This window comes from Aulonocara sp. 'chitande type north' Nkhata Bay, linkage group LG20 (genome assembly GCF_057382095.1).
Source record: "Aulonocara sp. 'chitande type north' Nkhata Bay isolate Kocher_YH1m ecotype deep benthic linkage group LG20, A_spYH_male_GT1.1, whole genome shotgun sequence".
Classification (NCBI taxonomy): Eukaryota; Metazoa; Chordata; class Actinopteri; order Cichliformes; family Cichlidae; genus Aulonocara; species Aulonocara sp. 'chitande type north' Nkhata Bay.
This window is the reverse complement of record NC_141363.1, coordinates 2353236-2377208: the sequence shown is the minus strand read 5'-3', so window position 1 is coordinate 2377208 and position 23973 is coordinate 2353236. Positions and strand designations below refer to the sequence as shown.

General features: G+C 43.2%; 2 protein-coding genes across 3 annotated transcripts in view; one reads left to right on the top strand and one right to left on the bottom strand.

Moving 5' to 3' along the window:
• Positions 1–23973, bottom strand: part of LOC147304794 (low-density lipoprotein receptor-related protein 1-like) — a 79431-nt gene continuing 55458 nt past the window's right edge. The window contains exons 42-90 of one of the 2 annotated variants that reach the window (XM_086278903.1): positions 20351–20540; positions 19955–20159; positions 19656–19848; positions 19141–19266; positions 18921–19049; positions 18681–18800; positions 18353–18466; positions 18023–18172; positions 17804–17926; positions 17506–17622; positions 17265–17393; positions 17044–17172; positions 16792–16932; positions 16457–16644; positions 15357–15540; positions 15178–15263; positions 14964–15083; positions 14624–14811; positions 14272–14477; positions 12157–12345; positions 11771–11919; positions 11438–11531; positions 11155–11271; positions 10634–10753; positions 10407–10529; positions 10189–10314; positions 9975–10091; positions 9278–9384; positions 9052–9184; positions 8790–8912; positions 8559–8681; positions 8329–8466; positions 8085–8222; positions 7852–7971; positions 7503–7750; positions 7238–7416; positions 7046–7152; positions 6821–6940; positions 6559–6735; positions 6267–6407; positions 6007–6180; positions 5012–5173; positions 4734–4905; positions 4383–4484; positions 4214–4278; positions 4030–4123; positions 3863–3901; positions 3048–3192; positions 1–1949 (exon numbers count right to left, since the gene is read on the bottom strand). In XM_086278903.1, the coding sequence (XP_086135029.1) occupies positions 1812–1949; positions 3048–3192; positions 3863–3901; positions 4030–4123; positions 4214–4278; positions 4383–4484; positions 4734–4905; positions 5012–5173; positions 6007–6180; positions 6267–6407; positions 6559–6735; positions 6821–6940; positions 7046–7152; positions 7238–7416; positions 7503–7750; positions 7852–7971; positions 8085–8222; positions 8329–8466; positions 8559–8681; positions 8790–8912; positions 9052–9184; positions 9278–9384; positions 9975–10091; positions 10189–10314; positions 10407–10529; positions 10634–10753; positions 11155–11271; positions 11438–11531; positions 11771–11919; positions 12157–12345; positions 14272–14477; positions 14624–14811; positions 14964–15083; positions 15178–15263; positions 15357–15540; positions 16457–16644; positions 16792–16932; positions 17044–17172; positions 17265–17393; positions 17506–17622; positions 17804–17926; positions 18023–18172; positions 18353–18466; positions 18681–18800; positions 18921–19049; positions 19141–19266; positions 19656–19848; positions 19955–20159; positions 20351–20540 (6818 nt within the window). In that variant the 3' untranslated portion in view covers positions 1–1811. The remainder of the gene's footprint in view (positions 1950–3047; positions 3193–3862; positions 3902–4029; positions 4124–4213; positions 4279–4382; positions 4485–4733; positions 4906–5011; positions 5174–6006; positions 6181–6266; positions 6408–6558; positions 6736–6820; positions 6941–7045; positions 7153–7237; positions 7417–7502; positions 7751–7851; positions 7972–8084; positions 8223–8328; positions 8467–8558; positions 8682–8789; positions 8913–9051; positions 9185–9277; positions 9385–9974; positions 10092–10188; positions 10315–10406; positions 10530–10633; positions 10754–11154; positions 11272–11437; positions 11532–11770; positions 11920–12156; positions 12346–14271; positions 14478–14623; positions 14812–14963; positions 15084–15177; positions 15264–15356; positions 15541–16456; positions 16645–16791; positions 16933–17043; positions 17173–17264; positions 17394–17505; positions 17623–17803; positions 17927–18022; positions 18173–18352; positions 18467–18680; positions 18801–18920; positions 19050–19140; positions 19267–19655; positions 19849–19954; positions 20160–20350; positions 20541–23973) is intronic. The other variant, XM_086278904.1, reaches the window with a different exon arrangement.
• LOC147304795 (galanin receptor type 1) lies at positions 21574–23789 on the top strand. Its single transcript, XM_086278912.1, has one exon. It carries the CDS (start codon positions 22421–22423, stop codon positions 23456–23458), a length of 1038 nt encoding a protein of 345 aa, XP_086135038.1. The 5' UTR covers positions 21574–22420; the 3' UTR covers positions 23459–23789.

Sequence of the window (23973 nt, the reverse complement as noted above, 5' to 3'; positions counted from 1 at the left end):
TACATTTCTACTATAAAAATCCATTTAATTCCTTATATCAAAAAGAAATCGAATTATAACAAAACAATCAGAACCACAAACGTGGGTTTTTGCCAGTTAAAGAAATTCTCCAAATGAAATATGATTGTTCCAACTTACATGGCGATTTAACAGAGCAGGATGTTAAAAGCAAATAAGCAAGAAAAAAAAACAGAATTTAAAGAAAAAATGTGATGAATACTGTTAACATTTGAGGACTAAAGCCAGAGTTTCCTCTTGGTTAAGTGTGTCTGTGTGTGTGTGAGCACCATGCAGTGATATGGTAGGTATGGCTGACAAGCTGAGGTGATTAAAAGCAATACGGTGAGCAGTGAGACATAGAGCCACACTTCCCAGACTAAAAATCCGGATGGTTAGCAGCAAAGCAAAGGAATGGAGAAAGGAATGCTTATCAGGAAGCCGATCAGTCTCCTTCCTGAGAATGCACTTAACAATGAGCATTAACCTAAATTACATGTCCATGTAATTACATACAGTGAAGGAAAGAAAAAAAAAAATCCAACCTCCCACAGAAGTACGTACCATCAGACGGTCTCCCTGGCCTTTCCTGAAAGTATGTTTACAATCAAAAGACGAGGAACAAAAGTTGAAAGCAACCGTTCTCGGCTAATTACTGGTCGCAGGTTCTTTTTTTTTTTTAGAGGATGACCGGAAATTCACAGAAGCTTGTCTCTACTCCAGAAGAGTTTCAGAACAAAGCCCCAGCTCCTGTCCAGGGTGTCCTGCAGTAGGCTAATCCAAGGCCACGGATATCATCCCAGGCTTTTTCATCCTGGAATGTGGACTTAATTACAATCATCTTCATCCAGCGCACACTAACACACTGCCATGATTCATTCATCGGTGACACAAAGTATGTCAATTATACAATGACTTAAAAAAAACAAAAGAAAAACATTAAAAAGTACAGACTGCTATTTGTTACTGATGTTTGTATTCCTGGGTATATTTTCAAGACACTTTGTTAATAGGTTCATATATATGGAAATATATATATTTATAATATATATATATATGTAACTTTAGTCTGTGCAAGGAGGTAAAAGACAATCACTTGAATGTAGCTCTTTGCAACAACAGATCAGATGCCGAGTCTCTTGTGCATACACGTGCAGTTAAACATCACCTCGCCTTTCCCTCTAAGACCTCCAGTAGCAAACATACATATACACAAAATGTGAACCAGCATCCAGGAAGCATTCGTGGTGAGCACTGACGCATCTCCTCTCTTTCATGAACAACGAAGACTTGGCAACATTTTCTAGGATGGAACAAAAATGGTTTTTTTCTCTTTTCCCCTACACAATTTATACAAAAATAAAAAAATTAAAATTGTTCCACTGCCATTTGTATCTTTTACATTTGCACAGAGGTAGTGGCTGAATGCGTGAGAAAGCTGTGTGTGTGTGTGTGTGTGTGTGTGTGTGTGTGTGTGTGTGTGTGTGTGTGTGTGTGTGTGTGTGTGTGTGTGAGAGAGAGAGAAGTTGTGAGGAAGTGAGCAAAATGAAAAAGAACTGGATAAAATGTCTATAAAATGGTTTCTTTTCCGTCACCAGAGGATTTGTTTTCCTTTTTGTCAAAGAACAAAATATAATACTGCAATCACTTAAAAAAAGTAGTTCTTCATTTTATACATTTTATACAGTGTTCTCGTTTTTATGTTTTTTTGTTGCTTTTCTTTTCAGTTGGTAAAGGCATAAATTGAGAGAGCTCGCTGGCTCTAGGTTGGGCGAGGCAGGGCAATGTTGGCAGAGTTCAGTCCATGCCGAGGTCTATGCCAGGGGGTCGCTCATGTCCTCGTCAACCTGGGAGAGGAGCTCCTTCTTTTCATCAGTGCTCGCCAGAGAATTGCGGCTGTTGTGGGCACCCATGTACAGGGTGGCATACACTGGGTTCGTGAAGTTGGTGGGCTGCGGAGTGAAGAAAATTTCTCAGTGACTCAGGCAAAAGAAATGAAAAGATTTGGTATATTGTGAAAGAAGCAGTATTTTTCTTATTCAAATAGGCTCAGCTCGCATAAATAACAAGATGTTTCCCAGCTCAGTGCTGAAACCCTGGCAGACATTTGTGGTTTGTTATGTTTTCTGTGTTTGGTTATTTGTTTCTGAAAGTCTGGGCACTAATCATCTGCCCCCAACAAACCAGTAGGTGTATTTCCAGTGAAGAACTTGCAACTTCTTTTTAAGCACTCAGGACTTTATGGACAATTCCTCATTTGATGTTTTATGATTGTGGTGAAAAGTGTTTGAATATAGTGACCATGAGGGCTCCAGCATAAAAGCTTTATTCAGCTGCTCCCCTTATTCACAGTGGATTTCCGTTCCTGACACCCCCAAGGGATTTTTGTCTCCAGCTGGGATTAAACTGGAGATTTTTTCACTTCTTAGGTGAATGTAAAAGAAATGGTATTTATATAGTGCCTTGTGCTTTTATCTGCTGAATGCATTCACACACACAGAGGTAACTCAGGGTTCAGTATCTTGCCCAAGCATTGATCTGTATACAAACCACTCGAGCCACAACGTGTAAACCATGAGACTATGGAGCCACTCATCAGAACTAAAGTATATGATTCACATAATTCTAACAATATTCATTCCAAAATTCATTACAGATGCCAGAAGTAAATACCATAACGACACCCACTGGTTTCCTAAGTCTTGCTTTAAAGCTTTTGCATTTGGACTGTGGTGATCTCGATGGCAAAAAACTGGATATAAATGTAGAAAAGTGATTACAGATCAGTCAAGACAGAAAACTGTTTTTCACTAGACGTCCAAAGGACAGGAATATATTGAGAAACCCAGCTACTTTCATCCAGTGTTCTTTAGATCACAAAGAAGGGTCTATTTACTGTCTATAATGACTCCACAACCAAAACCAATTCATTAAAAAAAAAAAAAAAAACTCACAAAAGGACTCATAAATGTGGAAATATCTGCATGGTTAGCCACTACCAGGCATTTTCAGATATTTTGTAATGAAACTGCTTTTTTAAGCTTTGTTACCTTGTCTGGGTCTAAAGCAAAGTCGGAGTCCAGAAGTTCCCCAGCATCATCATCAGGATCTCCTTCATAGATCTTATAGGCAGGGTTTCCAATCTCAACATTCATGGCCCCGTTGGTCATTCGGTGGTGCTGGAAGCCCTTGGCACTGCAGAGAAACAGATCAACAATTATCTTAGAAGCAGATTCAGACCCTTGTTTAAAAGAATTGATGTGCTAACCTCAGAAGAAAGCTAGAGTGACTAAAAGGTGTCTTATCATAAACCCATATCATAAATTCACTCAGCACTGGCTATGTACAATTGACAAGAACAAGACAACATATATCAAAGGTTTTCAAATGAGCTTTTGTGTCAAAAGGCCATTTGATCAAACCTATCGAATATACTGCAGCATGTCCATTGCGGAGAATGCTGGATTAGATTGCAAATATTCGGCTGTTTGCAAGCATATAAACATTTTTCAGAGATGCACAGTTATACATTTTACTCTGCAAGCACATTGCCTGAGCCTAATATTTACAAATGTAAACAGGGAAAGGCATGGAGGACAATGGGAGGACGTCAAAAGTTCAACTACTCGTGCATCACCAGAGCTATTCCAGAGTGAGTAGGCCCCCTGTGTTGTTGGGTGGGAAACCCCATGGAAGCCAAACAGAAGATGGCAAGCGAGGACAATGGAAAGATTTCGGCACTGAACGACAGAATGGACAAAAGGATAGACAAAAGCATAGCAAAGGCAGTCTGACTGTATTTTAGGGAAAGGAGAGGAGAGGAATTGGGGGTCAACAGGTGAATTATGTAACCCTATCAAGTTACCGCGAGCACTGAGAACGAGATTTGCCCGGGCATAGAGACCTGGGAGACAGGGAAATAGATGGTTATCAAAAGGTAAGAGAGAAAGAAAGACCAGAACGGTGAGGACCAGATGACAAATGGAGTTTGAATTTTTTAAAGATGAAAAAGCGTCCCGAACTAGTACTCACCCACGCATTCTCTGCTTGTACCACAAGATGGCACCAACCACCAGCAATGCCAGCAACAGCAGCAGCAGCACTGGGACGATGATTGACGCAGTACCTATGAGTGAACAAATAATGATAAGCAAATAGGACCAAAGTGCATGTTCTATGAACAAACTTTGATTTGGTCAGGGAGTGGCTGACTTACTACCACTAGAAGACTCTATAGGAGCTGTGATATCACATCTGTATCCCCTCCATCCAACAGCACACCTGGTTATAGAGGTACACAGTGGATATGTGGGTAAGTGTGCTAAGCGGACATTAAAACAATAAAATATTATATATATGCCTGTTAATGTCTACTGGGATCTTACGTGCACTGTGGCAGCAGTGTGCGATTGTCTACTGAACACTGTCCATGTGCGCAGTAGTTTGAACAGGTATAGCAGCTGGGTTGGATCTGACCATTTGGACAGCTTCAAACATACAGGAAAAAAATATTAAAGAAGATCCTAATGCAGCAGAATAACAATAATAATAATGATTCCCACGATTTCAGAATGATATATTCCATGCTGTGCACTGTTAGGAAGCACAAAATCCACAGATTGCTGGGTGACCTTGGGTGAAGAATATTCTGGCAGTTCAAAATAAAAGCCAGCAAATATTTACAAATCCAAGTCTAATCGATGTAGCACAGTAACCACGTCCCACACGATACTCACCTGCAGGAAACCTCCCCTGAGGCTGACGTCAAACATTTGCCCGTTCCGCAGAACTGACATTTGTCCAGCTCACACTGGTGCCCGACGTACTTGGTGGGGCACAGACAAAGTTTGGTGCCGTTGGAGGTCTGTAAGCAGGTTCCACCATTCTCGCAGAAGCCTTCACATTTACCTTAAGACAGCAAAGAAAGAGAAGAGGGTCACATACTGTTGATGCAAAATACCCTGCTTAGCAATCTATTAAAGAAACAGAAACATCCTCAGGTGCTTTTACTTACTGTACTGACACTGGTCTCCCAGGTACTCTGGCAGGCAACTGCAGGTTGGCTGGTTGCCTCTACTGACCAAGCACGTGCCTCCATTCAGGCAGTTGTCCTGACAAGTGTGGCGATTGCAGTTTGGCCCTGTGAAGCCTTTAGGACATCTGCAAGTTGGCAACCCTAGAATACACAATTAAAATATATAAAGATATAAATGTTGAATAAAACTGAAATTTTAAGTATTACATTTCATTTAACATTTGACAAAAACACAACCAAAACTGCTGACTCAGTTCCTTCTCAGGTTTCTTAAACTAGAAATTCCACTGGTTTGCACACATGACAGAACCAGTGAAGTGCCAGTGAGACAAAGGTTTGGAAATATGTGGAATTCATGCCTTCTGCTGCAGCCTGTAATTGCTATCACTAATGAGTACTGAAGACAGACATCAAAAGAGTGGATTTTTTTTAATGATTTAAACAATTCTTGGAATAGGGGCGGGAAAAAAGCTTCTTTCCTGTGATCAAAAGCCTTGGCACGTCAAATTCAACCTGATTAGCACAGTAACGTTTGCTAATCAGCAGTAAACTCAGGGTACAGCTCAGGCTGATGATCGTCAGCCAAAGCACTGGATCAACTGAAATTTTTTTTTTTTTAGCCTGAAGAAGGATAATGTCAAAGGATTGTGTTATTAAGGTCTAGAAGAAACTTTATGGCAAGCAATTCAATAGTTTGGCCAAATTCACTGTGGCACAAGAAGAAGAAAAAACAGCTCTTCCAAAGGAGAGTTTCTCCTCTGGGTATGAGAAATGTAAATGTTGATGTTATTTCATGCAAAACCTGTTGAGATACTTTGTCCTGAATAACACAAATCAGACAGACCAACATTACCATCTCCGGAGTCATCATTGGCTTAGACTGTGGCGTCTTTACCACACAGTATAAAAATGCCTTGAGGCGACCATTGTTGTGCTTTGGTGCCGTATGATAAACCTTGAATTGAATCTCTCACCGGCATGAGAAGCAGTGCAGGTGCCTCCGTTCTTACAGTAGTCCCTGCATTGGTTGATTTCACATCTCTCGCCTATGTAGCTGGGCTGGCAGCGACACTTTGCCACCTGACGGTCGTTGAAGAAGCAGCTCCCACCGTTCTGACACTGGATATCGCACGGAACTGAGGGCGGGGCTGTCAAAGGACACGGCACTTTGAATTTAGTGTGTACATGTTAACCTTGCTAGAAGGGAAGCCACTTGTTTATGTAGTGTACATACAGAACGGTGACTGGGTGGGGTTTGGTCTCTCCGCACATGTGCCGTTGTCTGCAACGTAGTTGTTAGGGCAGGTGCACACCGGCCCACTGGGGCTGAGGAGACACAGCCACTCACACTTCTTTCTGTCACACGGGTTAGTCACTGGTGCAGAGAGAAACATGACCAGTGAGAAAATCCATAAAGCGTGCATCAAAACAAGGTGTGTGGTGTCCATTTTAAATTAAGACTGAAGCAGACTATGTGTGAAGAAAAATCCTTGGACAAATCAACCAGCAATATGTTTGATACTCACTCTCTGGCTGCTTGTAACGGTGATACAGGACTATGTCTGTAGCATGGTTGATGCCTGTGGTGAGATTCTCCATAGGGCCTTTACCAAACTTGTTGACCCGGAAGACAAAGTTGTTAATATATGTGACCCCATAAATGTAGTCCTCAAAGATATCTATGCTGAATGGATGGAGCAAATCTAGAGGGGAAAAAAGTGCAAAATAGTGTTAATGTCACATTAGCAAACTTGCATGTAGTCTGGAAAGTTGCAGAATAAACTCAACTGTTTTTGATGCCAGAGACAGCAACGATAGGGTCAGAGCCATCCAGACGAACACTGCCGATGACTGATAGTTTAGCATCTGCCCAGTAAAGACGCTCATTGAAGTAGTCCACAGCTAAGCCTGCAGAGGCACAATTAGAGAGCCTTAATGAGAATGTTACACTGTGTGGATGAATAATTATGCGTATCTGGATTCAAATAAATTCAGACTCGGAGCAGTACTTACCTGTCGGCCACTGGATGTTCTCCTGGACGAGTGTTTGTCTTAGAGTGCCGTCCATGGCGGCCGTCTCAATTTTAGGGTGGTTGCCCCAGTCTGCCCAGTACATGGTACTAATAAAAAATCCAGAGTCAGAACACATATGTGCAAAATATAAGACAACAGAAAAAGAAATCCTTAAAAGAATGATCCATTTACCCTCTCTGTGGATTCACTACAATGGCATAAGGCTCGTCTATCATGCCGTAGATGAGGGTCTTGGAATGCTGGCCTGACAACTGAGCCACTTCAATTACATCTCGGCCTGAGTCAGTCCAGTACAGGTTACCAGCCACCCAGTCCACAGCAATACCACGGGGCATCTTCAGGTCTTTGATCTGGATAAAAGCACAAAGTTGAGGTGTTTGAATGATGGCGTGTATATTGGTGCTCTAGAGATTTTGCATTATTTGACCAGCATTACCTGCAGGTTGTTGATGCTAGAAGATGACAATGAGGATGATCCTGGAAGCTCGTAGGAGGAGATGCGCCCCGTGTGCCAGTTGGTCCAGAAGATGCGGTTGGTCTTGACGTGCAGGTCCATCGCATCAATGCGCACACTGGCATCACCCTGGAAGGTCTGCTCATAGCGCCAGTTGGGCATGCCGGGGTCAAGGCTTCGGATTTCATTGTCGTCAGCGATGTATAGAATCTGCCGACTGCTGTTCATGTCTGGAAGGAAAGAGAGAAACCGTTGCAGTGACGCTCACCTTGAAGTGAACAATTATTACAAGACTTGATAAAATACTTAATAAAATAAGCAGCGCATTTACTGTCAGCCTTGCAGGTGTCATTTATCCTGGTGAAGTACTTGTGGCAGCTGCATTTGTAGGAGCCTTTGGTGTTATTGCAGATGTGGGAACAGACTCCAAACTGCAGACACTCGTTCTTATCTTAAAAATATGAGAAAAGAAAAAGAAAGTCACATGAAATGTAAAAATATTGCCCAGCCCTTACCCTCTACATTGAGGGTTAAGAGCTGTCATGATGCACTTTCTGCGTGTACCTCCACAGGTGTGGTGTCCTATCTTTTGGAAGCCTGGTTTGCAGGAGCAGAAGGAGTCTGTGCCATTGGTGACACAGTGGGCCTCATCTCCATCACCACACTGAGTTGTGTTACTCCGACAGTCGTTTAGCTTTGTGTCTATAGGACAAAAAACACAAGTGAAAGATAAGCCTGTGGATTTAAAGGGTAAAACTTTCAGACCTTAGGTCCATGGTCAGTTATGCAGAAGTGAGTGAAGATCTACCCGTTTTGCAGTTGATCTCATCAGAGCCATAGTCTTCGCAATCATTAAAGAAGTTACAGCGCAGACTGGAGCTGATGCATCTGCCATTGGAGCACAAGAACTCGTCTTTCTCACACATGGGAACAGATGGAGGAGCCTCTGTTGACAAAAACGCAGACATAAGTCAGCATCTCCTCAGTCAAAGATGAGGAAGTAGGAGATTTTATAACCAGAACAACTTCCTAACTTACGGCAGTTCAGTTCATCGCTGTTGTCTCCACAATTATTAACGCCGTCACACCTCCTTGACACTTGCAGACACACACGGTCATTTTGGCAGCGGAACGCTCTTGTCGGCGGACACTGGAACTTCCCTAAGAGTTGGACGGAAAGAGAAGGGAAGAGGAAAGAAAAATAGGTGAGAAGAAAAAAATGCAATAGGAATTCAACATGATTTTGATCAGCAAGACGGCAAAACTCACTGCATTCTTCGGGTTTCTCATCAGAGTTGTCCCCACAGTCATCCTCTCCATCACACTTCCAGGCGAGGGGCTTGCACAGAGTGTTGTTACACTGGAACTCATCCAGAGGGCAGTGACGGCCAGCTGCAGGAAGAAACTGATTTTTACTACCAGTATGTGCTCGTGTAAAACCTGATACAAGCTCATTTGTTGCGAGTCAGCTTTAAGGCATCTGGGATCTACTTTTCTCTTAAAAATGACACACCCACAGAAATATGCTTACCAGCACTGCCACAGTTTTCCTCATCGCTGCCGTCCATGCAGTCAGGATCAGCATCACACCGCCAGCGGATCGGAATACAGTGTCCATTCTTACACGAGAACTGGTCCTGGTCACACTTCAGATCACAGCCATGCTAAAGAAACATCATAGTCCATCATAAACACAGACATAACAGGAAGTGCAAAAAGGATTTTTTTCTTTTCCAAACAATTTCAACAGATCCAACCTCATCAGATCCGTCCGCACAGTCATGGTCTCCATCGCACTTCCACCTCCCAGCAATGCAACGGCCGTTGGTGCAGGCAAACTCGCTTTCTGAACACTGTCGAGGCACTACAGAAGAACACAAGGCTTGTGTCACTGACAACATGAGCACAGTTGCGGTGAGCTATGGCCGTTTTACCCTTCAGCACAAGACAAAGAGTGTAACAATTACATGAGGATGACTATAGACACTAATGTGAGAGAGTGAAAGGAGCTGTTTTATTACAATTTATTGTCAATATAACTGGTTTTATAACTGTTGGCTTTCTGTGGTTATATTTGCTGCGATAGCCAATTAGCACTGACGATGAAATCTGTACAGAGCTCAGCTTGCAGACTCTCACAGGTCAGAGGGACAGTGAATGAAGACACTATTTAATAACAGATACAGAGAGGTGCTCAAAATGGGAGTGGTTCTCTTATGGAGATGAAGTAACTTACCTCTGGCTCATGCCAACAGGACAGTATGAAATGAAACAAATAATCAGATGAGAAATGGGCAATGAATTAGCACCAAACAAACGCTGTAGCAGTTAAGAGTTAAAAAGGTGCAAAGTGACTGTTACCAGTGAAAAAGACACGGGCATGAGTGTAAATGACAGTGGACAAGGTAAAATGACATATGGAGGGACTGTTTCCAAGCTCAAAGTGATACTTACTGCAGTTGTCTTCATCAGAGTTGTCCCCGCAGTCATTGTCATAGTCACACTGCCAGCGGCCCGGCACACAGCGGTTGTTCTTACATCTGAACTGGTATGGCTCACACGTCCTCTCAGCTGTCCAAGACACAAAATTATTATTGCCAATGAAATCAAAAAAAGAGAAAAAAATAGAGAGAGAATTTTTACTTAAAAAAGAAAACACAATATTTACCACACTCCTCTTTCGGTTCATCTGATGCATCGCCGCAGTCATCCTCGCCGTCACACTTCCAGCGAGCGGGAATGCAGCGGCCAGAGTCTTTGCATCGGAACTCGTCCACACCACAGGTCATCTGGGCTGCAAAGGGAAACATATGGGGGGCAGTTACACTTAAAGCTAATTAGGATGACTCAGAATAAACAACATGCAGAGTAAAGTGCGAGTCCTACTGCAATTGGCGGGCTCATCTGATCCGTCCACACAATCGTTGTCACGGTCGCACACCCAGACACGAGGTATGCAGCGTTTGGTGATGGCACACTGGAACTGAGTGGGCGCACATGTGACTTCAGCTGTGGGGTGGAGATGGGGGGGAATAACAGGTTTGCAGTAAGTGTGGAGTAAAAGAGAGAGAAGAAGGGGGGAAAAAAAACCCTGAAAACGTAGGTATACTCACGGCAGTCCTTCTCATCCTCGCCTTCTCCACAGTTGACCTGGCCGTTACAGCGGAAGATGCCTGGAATGCAGCGGCTGGGGTGGGAACATTTGAACTGGCTGGGCAGGCAAACATGAATGTCTGCGGTGAGATAAGAAAGAGATTAAAAATTAATGAGCAAATAACATTAAGGTAATTTTTTCCAGTTTATTTGCTGTTAAATTCTGAAGGTTGGTTCCTCATGTAGCTTTCTTTATTTTTCACTGACTTCACATGTGCCTCGTGTGTATAAAGTGTGAGTCTTTGTCAAATCATCACATGATCTCAACTCCCTCATGTTCCAGACTTTCTCTTGTTCTCTCCTTTTGTCAATGTTGATTTTAGACTCCTGCTGCTCCACGTTATCTATTTATCAAAATTTCTTGTTTTTCCTGTCAGTCCCTGTTCTGTCTTATACTGGGTCCTCTTGTGAAAATTTCAAATAAAACAGTGACAATTTTTGTACATAAATGAACATATATTACAAAAAAACAGGCACATACCACAGTTGGCCTCGTCTGAATTATCCTGGCAGTCGTTGTCTCCATCACAGATGTATGCAGGGTTGGTGCAGATGCCTGTGCCACACTGAAACTGCCCTGGTCTGCAATTGAATTCGGCTGTCGTGGAAGAAGTAGAAGTCACGCGGTGTTTCAAGATCATACCGACAAACATTTCACTGTTAAATTGTGGGCTAAGGTGAGATCAAAAGGTATAGCATGCATAAAGCATGCTAGATGACTGCCATACTCCATCACGTCCTAATTATCTTCTTCAAAGACTTACGGCAGTTTTCTGGCTCATCTGAACGATCTCCACAGTCATCTTCTGTGTCACATTTCCACCAGAAAGGAATGCATTTGTCATTCTTGCACACAAACTGCAACAGGAAGAGAAGTGAATCAAAGTGATGATAGGGCATTACATCAGGGCTTCACTGGCTCATTTGTCGTTGACAAAAGCGTAAGCTAGGTATTGTATCACCGGGCAGCCAGCCAACTGTCAATAAGCAATGACCAGGCATGAGTAGTTTATCAAATAGGCCACAGCGGGGAACTGAGATATGAAAAGCCAGTTATCAATGGGCCATTTTTCCATTAATGATGTTTACATCATTACCTGGCTGGCTGTGCAGTTGGACATGCAAGTGCGCTGATCGTTTGCCAGATAGAAGTTGGTGGGACAGGCACACTTATAACCCCCACCAGGAGAAAGGAGGCAGAGATTACTGCAGCCACCGTTGTTTATCTGGCACGGGTGGTTGAGCACTGGAAAAGATAAAAAGAGGGAAAATGTTTTCACCACATGGTTCACTTATTTTTCCACCCCCAACCCTTAGGTTTTAGATCTGAATTAATGTAGGGAATATATTTGAATATACTGAAAATAAGTTATTACAACACAGACAGAAACTAAATCAATACTGAAATGTTACTTAACAGCAGTAAACAGTTTGCGCACTAAGACTGTAAACTTGTTCAAAAGACCACATTTACTCCTCCTACCCGGAGGTTGGCGGTAAGGATGGTAAATGTGGATGTCCATGGGTCGGTGCAGGGTGCTGATCAGGGTCGTCTTGTTGGTACCCAGAGTCTTATGAGCTCTGTTGATGGACTTTGTTTCCCAGTCGGTCCAGTAGATGTATTCTTCAAACAGTGTCATGGCAAATATGTGAGGGATGTCTTGGCTGAGAACTGTGAGGATACACAAGAATAAACAAATCGCACTCTATATTTGAAGACAAATCACTCTGGATGTTTCCTACTGCAGCCTTCAGTAGGCTGATTGGAGGAAATGCCTTAAAACAACATATAATACAGTCACCAAAAAAATACGTGAATGTTTTTTGTATCTCAAATATACATGTGAATATGTCAACATATTCAGAATGTGAAGCTCTTGCTGCTCCTGTGTTGCTGTTTTGCAAAGAGAAACCTTTGATAAAATCCTGCACTGTTAATGGCAAACTGAGGCAGGGTGGGGCGCGGACATGCACCATATCTCTGTGTTATATAATAGGTTCTACACCTCATTAGGTGTTACACTATTAACCACTTTTCCTGCTCTTGTATAATACGTTTTATTCTCACTCTCAGTGTTTGTGTGTTATGGAAGCACACCATAGCAATGCATCACATGCTGACAAATTTGCAAATGCTGTGTGTGTGGCACAAGTTCAAAATACCTCGACGGCGAGAGACCGTAGCTTCAGCGCTGACTTTAAAGAATAATGCACCTTAAACGACTGACGTTGTGATGTAATAGCGGTTTTTATAGCATCAAGTTGAGCTGAGGTATTGGTGAGATTAACATTAATTGCCCTTTGATCCATTCTTATCTCAATTCAAACAGGCCAAGTCTTGTTGCACAAAGACACACAGAGGCACACTGGTGTTTTATGGCATATGTGTATCCAGGGATGGGTGAATAATAATTTATAGGATGCATTAAATCTAGAGCGCTGAGCTGAAAGAAGTCAGTGACATTTTATGATGACTTCTTAATGCCAAATAGCTTCAATTCATCTTGATAGATCAAAAATGTTCATGAAGCACAACACTCTGCTGGAAGTCTATTCTGTAAGTTGTAAACTATCCCATAATTTAATGCATATGCCTAAACAAAGAAAAAAGGATTCTATCCCTATGCTATCTATAAGTTTTAAGCACAACTTATAAAATGTGGGAAGTATTAATGCAGATGACCAATGCACTCCAGAATTCCTGCATGCTAAGCCGTTTAACAATTCCAGCTATTGTAGTACATGTACTAAACAACTGAGCCCTATGCAGATATCGCACACGCTCAGAGGCCTCTCCTACCAGAACAATCTGTCCTATTCACAGTTTGTGTCTTCTGGACTTGAGTTGCAGGACTCCAGAATAGCAGACAGCCATGTAACCTGCCTGCTCATGCCTGGTGTCTCTCAAGTGTGTGTGTGTGTGTGTGTGTGTGTGTGTGTGTGTGTGTGTGTGTGTGTGTGTGTGTGTGTGTGTGTGTGTACGGAAGAAAGTCACTCAGATTTCAACTCCATGTGAACCTGCAAAATTTCCTCACAGGAAAACCTAACCCCTCTTTAATCACCACTATGGTCTTGTCATAAACGGTTTATCCTGTTAAATGAGTTATGATCTATAAACCACTTAAAGCTCCTCAGCTCCCTGACACATTTATTTAAAAGATTAAATCAGTTCATGGACAGAAACTGTGACACTTAATAGCACACTGCTGCCTGTTACTGAGAGGTTTTACATAATTAGTCTTTGACAAAAAAAAGGCACTAAAGATGAGAGTATTTTGACTCTCACATGCTGTACTTTCCAAAAGTCTTGAAACAACCCGTATTTCTTTGAGGGAAAACTGGAAATAAATGCTGTGATTTATTGAAACATGCAAACACGTCTGGAAACAAAAATTGAGTTTGTATATTTACTTTCAAGACAACTCTGAAAAATTACAAGAAGCAGAATACAAAGAAATGACGAGTGGGTTCAGAGCCGGTGTTTCTTCAGACAGATACAACAATCAAAAACAAACAATTGAAATCTCAGAACTTTAGAAGATATGGCACCACCAGTCAAACAGTTTAAAAAAGTGAATGTGTTTACTGGTCTGTTTACCTGTGTGTCTGTTCTTGCCATCCAGGCTGGCAAACTCAATGTAGTCCTCCCTGGCATCAGCCCAGTATATACGGTCATTGATGAAGTCCAGGGTTAATCCATTGGGCCAGGTGATCTTATCCTCTATGATGACACTTCTGTTAGTGCCATCCATCCCAATTCTCCCAATGTGAGGGCTGTCACCCCAGTCAGACCAGTAAAGATAACTAAGATTGGAGAAAGACAATCTTGAAATTACAGTTGTACATTCAAATCTAAATCAGCTTAAGATGAGAAATAATTAGGAAATTATACATTTAAATTATATAAACAGTGAGTGTAGCTGGTGCTGATCTGCAGTGTAACTTCTCACCCATAGCGTACATCCAAAGCCACTGCACGAGGTTCCCTCAGGCCACTGTTGACCAGCACCGTTCGGTAAGCCCCATTAAGTTTTGACACCTCAATGGTGTCTCGGCCTTTGTCGCACCAGTACAGGTTTCCACCGACCCAGTCTACCGCCAAGCCATCGGGATTACTCAGAGAGGTTCGGTGCAAAACCTGCCAGGTTTATCAATCAATACGTAAGATGATGATGATGTAGTTCCCAATCAGGGACTCACGGGTTCGCTGCATCAATAATCCAGCATTCCACAATAAATATTGCTCGACTATTAAATCAAAACGAAAGGATTTCAGATGTTCTCACTCACCTCCATGTTGCTGCCGTTCATATGCATGCGTCGAATCATGCTGCCCTGAGTGGTCACATCCGTCCAGTAGATCATCTGCTCTGCATAGTGGAAGTCCAGTGCTACTGCATTATTAAGACCCTGAGGGGGGGAAAAGGAAGGAGCAATATTAAAAATGAAAAACACAGAAGAAAAACACTGAATGTTTCTTTAAACTGTCATCTGTGTGTCTTACCTGCTTTATAAGAGTGTAGTTGGTACCATCCAGGTTCAGTTTTCTCAGGTAGTACCGATTGGCAAAGATCAAGTAGGGCTCTTCATCTACACGCATACATCACATAGAAAACGTACTTTACTGCTTTAGGCGTGCATTTGCTGTGAAGACGCACTGAAACTCACGTATGTGTGCCTTACCCGATGTGGACTTGCAAACAGTGGGGTCATTGGGGCTGAGCTCAAAGCCGTCGACGCAGAGACAGTGGAAGCTGCCGTGTGTGTTGATACAACGTTGGGAACAGGGGTAGGTGGTTGTGCACTCATCTATATCCACACATGTCTTCCCATCACGCTTCAGCTGGAAACCAGGATGACACCTGCACTGAAGGTGCCAAAAGCACAGGAGATGTGTCAAAATCTCACAGCCTACGGATCTGGCCGCTTCTCACATTTAGCCTGGACCGGTTACAAAGGCGTGCCAGCGTGTCTCAATCAGCTCTCAATCGGCCACAGACATGTGCGCTTTACCTTCACCAAAAGCTTTATTTCTGCTCACTTTCTGAAAAAGAAATCCAGCTGCTGCTGTCAAAAGTGCTGCGTAAATAGCTGCAAATCTCATTTGCAAAGTCGTCTTCCAACAGAGTACGGGGGTAAAGGATAAGCTGACATTAATATGTGTTTAAAATAAATATGGCATGAACATCATCGCAGCATAAGGAACGGTTAGAACACGTATTCATTACTAGTCGGAATCGTTGTAACTGTCACTTCCAATAAACACATCTATGTTTCGAAAGAACACACACACAAATTCTGCTCTGCCATCCAGAATACACAGAGGAAGCCACATTTGTGAAAAGTCTCTGATGGCAAAGTTTCAATATATACAATTAAGTTTTGTGCAATCATAATTAGTCAGTTTGCAATACTTCTGAAATCCCAGACCAGGATTCTTGAGGTGAACAAAATCTTATCATTTTCAAATTAAGCCCTGACCACAACCTCGCCACCACAGACACAGGAGTTCACGCAGAGTTCAACCTGTTCCAGGACTGGCCTCCTACTTTCAAGGACGAGGCAAAACATGTTTTTTCGTCTTGCATAACTGCGTGCCTGAAGTGAGTGGATCCCAACCTTTTAAAATCAGCTCCTCGTTGACTCATCGTTACTGGCATACACATTGTTTTTCCTGTGTTGACTCCATGAATTTTAGTAAAACTTTTTGGCCCAATGAAGCCTGTGCAATAATTTCATTAGTCATGATATTTGTTTTTGACAACAAACAATGAATTAGTTACCTTGAAGCCGATCTTGAGGTCATCACAGAGCTGTGTGCAGCCGCTCAGCTTGCTGTTGAGACACTCGTTGATGAAGCAGTTGAGTTCATCGGAGCCATCACCACAGTCGTCGTTGCGGTCGCACAGCAGTGTCTCATTCAAGCATTTTTTATTATGGCACATGAAAGCTGAGTCATTGCACGTCCTCTCTGAAATCATAGACAAATAGCAGGTTATATCAGAGTGTGAAGCGGGATGTGGCTACGTCTTTATGAGCAAGAAATTTAACATATGATTCACACCTTATTATGCTGGCAGAGAAATAAAAGATGTAGCGAAAGAGAGGAAATGAATACCAGAGTCTGTGCAGCGAGGGTTCTTGGGAGCTTCGTCGGAACGATCCTGACAGTCAAACTCTCCGTCGCACTCCCACTTCTTCTGGTTAAGGCAGCGGCCATTGGCGCAGCGGAACTCATCGGGACCGCACGGCGGATATTCTACATCAAAACGCATTTGTTATTAATCTCAATTTTAGTTGGTGGTTTAGCAAAAAACAACATTCATTTTCAAGCAAAAGGCTAAATAAGCTTCCAGGATTGAAAGCTCACCACATTCGAGGGATTCGTCCGACTTATCGACACAATCAAAGTCATGATCGCACACAAAGTGCTTGGGGATGCACTGCCTGTTCTGGCACATGAACTCGTTTTCAGGATCACACGTGTTGTTGGTGTACACTGGAAGCAGATGGAAACATTTGTTTTTAATGCATGGGGAACTGTATCGCTTCTCTGCACTTTTTCTTCAATCTGCTAACTGTGTCACTCACTGCAGCCAGCCTTCACACTCTCATCAGCTCCATCAGGACAGTCGTTGTCTCCATCACACTTCCAGCGCTGCGGCACACACATATGGGAGCCTGGACACTGGAAAGCCTCAGGACTGCAGGTTTTGGATTCTGTAACGACATCATGTAGAAGTCATACATGGATAGGACGTCAGGAATTGTCATGGAGTTTAAGGTCTCCTTTGAATGTGAGAAGAGAAGTAGCGAGAAAAATGTCACATACTGCAGTTCTGGTCCTCATCAGAACCATCGCCGCAGTCGTCGGAGCCGTCACACACCCAGTGGCTGGAAATGCAGCGATGGTTCCCGCATTCAAACTGGGTGGATGTACAAAACTTGTCTGCAAGAGAGGGTGGGGAGCATTTTACAGTCATTATTACATTTAAGCTGTGTTTTTCCATCTGCAGTGGGAAGCCCAAAGAAAAACAGTCTGGCTTTCTTTTCGTTTTCTTTTTGCTATGATTTGTGTGTTTTCAAGATAAAGATAGGGGTATTAGAGGACAACTTCGCAGAAGACTGACCACAGTGTGTCTCATCAGCCCCGTTCTCACAGTCATTCTCTTTATCGCAGGTCCAACTCATAGGAATGCACCGACCGCTGGGGCAAGCAAAGAAGTTGACTGGACATTTAAGCTTCCTCTTATCTGCAACACAACAGAGAAAAAAAGAAAACATAATCAAGAACCTCTGGTAGGTTCAGAAAAGCTGAATGTCTTTTGGTAGTGAAAGATAACACTTACCTGGACAGTTTCTTTCATCAGAAAAGTCACCACAGTCATTGTTGCCGTCACACACCCACGAGGGCAGATAACACAGAGTGGTTTTCTCACAGCTTTGGAAAGAGGCTCCTTTAACTCCAAGCCGGAAAAAACGGGAGCAATCAGTGGGTTCTGAGAAAAAACAGGAACAAGTTTCAGGAGCTGCCCTTTAAATTCTGCAAAATAAATCTTAGACCGTTTCACACGAATTGCACTGAAGTATATAGTCAAGTCTATATTAATATACTGATTAAGAAGTGCACTTGTGAAAAAGAAGAAGAAATATTGTTGAAAATCGTGGCAGTTACATACGGCAGTTCATTTCATCGCTTGCATCCTCGCAGTTGACCACCTGGTCACAGCGGCTGTAGTTGGAGATGCAGCTTCCATCTTTGCACTGGAACTCTCCTGCTTTGCAAAGTGTCACTGCAAGCACATACAGCAGTTTCACAAATGACAAGTGGAGAGAAAATACATCCTCAAAACCACACACAAACTCTCCGTTAAGCACATTTTATGATTTCCTTAAACATGCAGGCAGAACAGAGGTGTCATGAAAAATGTCGACACTATTCAAACTATGAGAATGTTTAGACTGTTATCCTTTGTGCAGCTGCTACTTTGGAAACAAACCACTTACTGTTGCAGGGCAGTTCATCTGAATGATCACCACAGTCATCTGTGCCATCACACCAGAAGTGGTGACCAATGCAGCGGCCGTTCATGCAGCGCCTGTAGCCTTTCTTACATAGTCGATTGGCTGTGAAGGAGGACCAGCTGACTTAGCTCAGGCACAGAGGGTTTTTTTTTTTTAAACATCTCTTGCAGCTACTTATTCATTAACTGAAATTCACCACCTAACTGCTCTGTAAAAACTCACCACAATAGGACTGCTTCTCATCAGACTTGTCCTTGCAGTGGGCCATGCCGTCACAGGTCAGACTGTAGTTGATGCAATCACCATTCCCGCACTCAAAGCCATCGACACTTCCGCATGATACGTTCAGGGCTGGTGAGGGAGAAACGTTTGAATTCAGAAACATTTATCCATTCTGATGAAGACGGCAACGTTATGAAGTTTAATTCTTCCTCTTTCTTACGAGAACAGGTGTTGTCTTCGAGGAGTTGCCGGTCTCCACGGCAGCTGCAGTTGACCCGGCCGTCGGACGTAGGCAGGCACAGGTCCTGGCAACCTCCGTTGTTTGTTCGGCAAGGAGAAAATTCACCTGAGGAATTTTTTTAGAAGCTCTTTAAACTGCACGTCGAATGACTGACAAGCATGCTGATATTAGATTTCTTGCAGTTATGAACATTTGCATGAACTCTCTAGCTTGGCAATATTTAAAAGCCTGTGGAAGTTGGGTTTTTATTATATACATGGCAGCAGCTCTGTATACCTCCACTTACAGCTAAGTGTTAGCAGCCTGGCAACGTGTGCACATGCAGGTATAATGCAGACAGTAAACATGATACCTGCCACAGTGTCATACACTAAACAAACTACAGCCGAATTTCATTCATTTTGCAGTTATATAAACATAAATCAAATTACTGGGCAAATTAAAATGTTGACCTGATGGCAATGGGGCCAAATTGCAGCAGTGGTGATACTCACAGCTGTTGGTGTCATTAGCTACAGCAACGATGCCCATTGGTTGCTGAGGGATGTCAGCACGCAGCACTTTCATGTCTCCTCCAGTGTACTTGTCAGCTCTGAGGACAGCCCTCCTCACCCAGTCAGTCCAGAAGATGTAATCTCCGTACACAGCGAGACCGAACGGATGGACGGGCTCGTTTTTCAGCAGCACCTGAGGCATAAAAAACAGCAGGTGTAATTCCATAAACACGAGGCGCAAGTCCATGTTTTAGGGAAAGTTCAAAAAACAACAAACAAAAAGGAAAGCGCTGCCTTACGTAACGGTTGCTTCCATCATATTCACAGCGCTCGATCTTGTCCAGCGTGGCGTCAGAGAAGTAGAGTTTCTCGGCGCGGTGATCTATGGCCAGGCCGTTGGGAGTTTTAATGTCGCTGCCGATGATCACGATCACGTTGGCTCCGTTCAAAGAGGCCCTCATAATGCTCGGAGCCTGCTCATTCCAGTTTGTCCAGAACATGAGACTACGGTGGGAACAAACAGAAAACAAGAATTAAGAGCAGTGGGAGCTCCCAAAACGTCTTGGTAAAAGAAAAAGAAAGTTACACTTGACTGAGCCAAAAATAAATCCAGTGCTTAAGAGAAAAAGAATAATTGTATTGGAACTGGGCCCTGATTTAGTGCAGAGCAGCAAATTTCAATATTAATGACTCACTCTTGACACTCGTCCAACACAAAGGCTCGAGGGTGGTCTTCTCCAGACATGGTGACTACGGTGTTGCGGTTGTAGGCCACAGAACGGCTCTGGTCCACAGTGTGGCGAGTGATGGTGGACGTTGTATAACTGGTCCAGTAGAGTGTATCCCAGCCGCGATGGTATGCCAGGCCCTCAACTGACCCAACATCTGTGATAGGAAATATAATATATGATTTTTCAGATTTGAGTTCTTTCCTGGTGTCGGGCCAACACTTTGAGAAGTAAAAGGCTTAACAAATGCTTTAGATTACACTAAAAAAATATCACCTCTTAGAGGCATTAGTGGGAGTTTTACAGAGAATTCAACACATCATAAATCACTGTCAGGGTGTTACCACGGAGCACCTATGAGACTAAAGAGGAAGTGGAGCTTTTAAGGTTTCCCCATCCACATGCATCATCTAATAAACTGTGAAACATGGACGAAGATTGAGATAGAGGGGAAGCAGCGGCCACTGAAACAGGGAACAGTAAAATGGAAGTGATGCCATAACCGAGAACCGAGTGTGCGTCACAGCTGTTGTTCTTGGACAGAGTTTAAAGAGTCTGTCTCATCGTGTCATTTTATGGCGACCCGCCTGCACATACAAACACAGCTTCATGTGGATACTCTCATTCAAGCTCTGAACTCTTGTTCTGGGAAGAAAATTGCAACTGGGACAGGTTGAGTCACTTTAGGGATAAAGGCCAGGGTAAAGACAAAGCAGCTTCCCCCTGCATCGATTTTTCCTTTTTCCCCCCCCCTCTCGGTACCCACGCGACACACATCATCATGGAAAAGAATACCGTGCTGCAGCCTTGCAGGCTCCACGGTGTGCATTCATCTCTGCTTAGTTACATTAGCAACCACATTTATGACCACTTACAGCCGACAATAAAAAAAAAGGATACTCTACATAACTGTTTGCTCTCAGCTGAAAGCCTTTAATTGCCTTTTAATAGACAAATGTCGAAGTGCCATAATCAGCAGTAATGCAGGACAATTTTGAGGCTGAACACATTGTTAACAGACTTAAATAAATCCAAAAGAGCAGCTTGGGGCCAAATACAGTCACACAAACAAGTAAGAGTGATGAGTAAAGCTGATTCAAGCCAGGATTACGTAATAAGGATCACCAGGGCCCACCCTCCCACTGGGTAATTCAGCTCAACCCCCTGACTGTGCAAACAACAGAGAAAACCTGACAGGAAGATGATTACCTCTCAGAACAGAGTCTTTCAAACACTCACGAGGGAGAACAAGAGCAGGGCGAGTGGCGCCTGAGAATTACTAAGCGTTAGTTACCCTCATTTTCATCACGCCTCATCTTTTTTTTTTCCTTAACGGATTTAGCACCGCATTAGATGCAGAGCAACTCTTCTTCCGGCGGAGTCTACAGGTTGAAGAGCTTTCACATGGACAATGAGTCTCCGGTTGATGGGAATACTTAAGTCAAGTGCATTGACTGCCTTTAGAGAGGAATGCCAACTAGCAGCTACTGGGATGGATTCGTCCACTGTTGCTTGGTTTCAAGAATCAATACAGCCACAGAGTAACTACATTATAAAGGACGAGCTGATGCAGCTAAGGAAATGCAACTCTGCAAAGACCGCCCTTTAAGGTCATCCTTTAATGTTTTCTGGAAAAGAAAAGCTTGATAACAACAGTGCATTTTTCTGATCCATTTTCCCAGAAATGGGGAATACCATATCCAACCATTGTTAAGTGATTTACATTTCTTCAAGTGGCTCGGAAACCATAAGAGTCACAGTGTGAAAAAGACTCTGCAAGTGCCAGATATAGTCAAGTCTGTTTCTTCTCCCCTTTTCCTGTGAGTCGGTGAGAAAGCCAGCTGACCAGTGTGATCTTATCTGCTTAACTAATACTATCATCATGAAACCACTAACTGCCTCGGCGGAGTCTTTTTTTCCTCTGGAAACTGGATCCAACAGCTGTAACACCCAGAGACTACATGAACAAGCTGTTCTGCTGCTTAACATTAACAAGATATTAAATTAATTGCTTAGCAGACTTACGGCGGGGATTGCATGGAGAGTTTGGGGCAGCAGATGAACAGAAGCAATCTGGGCAAAATGACTGGAACAGATGAGGTTTTGATTAAATGTTTAGTCCCCATCTTGGATGGGCTGATTCTGTTGACTGGGCTCATAGGGCAAACTCTGGTCATCATCATTCTTACTAGGAGGAGGAGGAAACAGAACCAGCCCCCACACAGCACAGACATCCTACTTCTGGTTCTGAGCGCTGCTGACCTGCTGCTGTTACTCTGCCTGCCCTTCCACACCTCCGCTATCACCCTGGGCTTCTGGCCTTTCGGCGGCTTCCTGTGCAAAGCTATCAGTTTCCTGGGCGTGACCTGCTCGGTTGCCTCCGTATTTACCATGGCAGCTTTGGCTGTGACTCGCTACCTTACAGTGGTACACCCCACCTGGGCCTTCCGCTTGCGAATGCACAGGCGCATTAAACTGACAGTAGCTCTGCTCTGGGTGCCTGCCTCAGCTCTGGCAGCACCGCAGTTTGCATTTCGCACAGTCACCGTGTCCAGTGTTGTGCAGTGCTTCGCCTTCCTGTCTGACTTCAGCCAGCTGGTCTACAGCATCGCCCTTTTCCTGTTTGGCTTCGCTCTGCCACTAGGGATCATTATAATGATGTATGCAAAGATTTATTGTTTTCTTCGATATGCACGCCAGGTGGGGAATGCCTCTCAGCTAGAACGCTACCAGAGACAAGTCACTCACACTTCAGCCCTATTGGTTGCCGTCTTCACCATCCTGTGGCTGCCCTCCTATGTCCTCATGTTTTCCTTAATTGGAGGACATTTAAAAGACTCATCTGGCAACAAAGTATTTGCCATCGTGGCCAGGCTGCTGGCAACCTCAGTGGGTGTGGTAAACCCTGTACTCTACAGCTTTGTGTCTCAGAAGTTTAGGCGAGACTTACTAGAGCTTGGAAGAAGACAATGGGCACGGTGCAGAAACTGTGTGAGTGGCTGCCCTTATGCAATGAGCAGAGACATGGTACGGCCTTTTGAGGAGGACAGTACCTCAGGGAGAGGCCAAAACTGACTTTACAGAAGGAGATCTGGAATTAAGACTAGTTAATACCTCCAAACAGGCTGAAATATTACATAAGAAACTCTCAGTGACATTAAATATAATAAAATTAATTCCAGATGTAAGAGATTTACTGCAGATTGCCAAAGTGATCACTTTCTTGATGTTTTTCCACATTCGTTTTTCATCCAGCAATGACTGACTTTATTCCATTAGCACATGTGGAAACAGGACTAGTCTTGGTTTCATTAACAGTGCATTTTAGTTAATAACTTGGACAACAGACGTCTCTAAAACATGACAGAATGGGATTATGTAATCATGTCAAAAGTTAATAAAATACACTCCTCTAACCTGAGCTGGAGCTTATTTGGAGCTCAATAAGTTCTACATTCAGTACACGATGTAAGACGTCTTTCTTAAAACTGCTTCAAACCCTTGTTCTCAATGCAAAATGAGTAAAAACACAAACCCTGTGCACCTTCCTTGTTCTCCTGCTGTACTTAACAAAATAATTCATTTTTTGA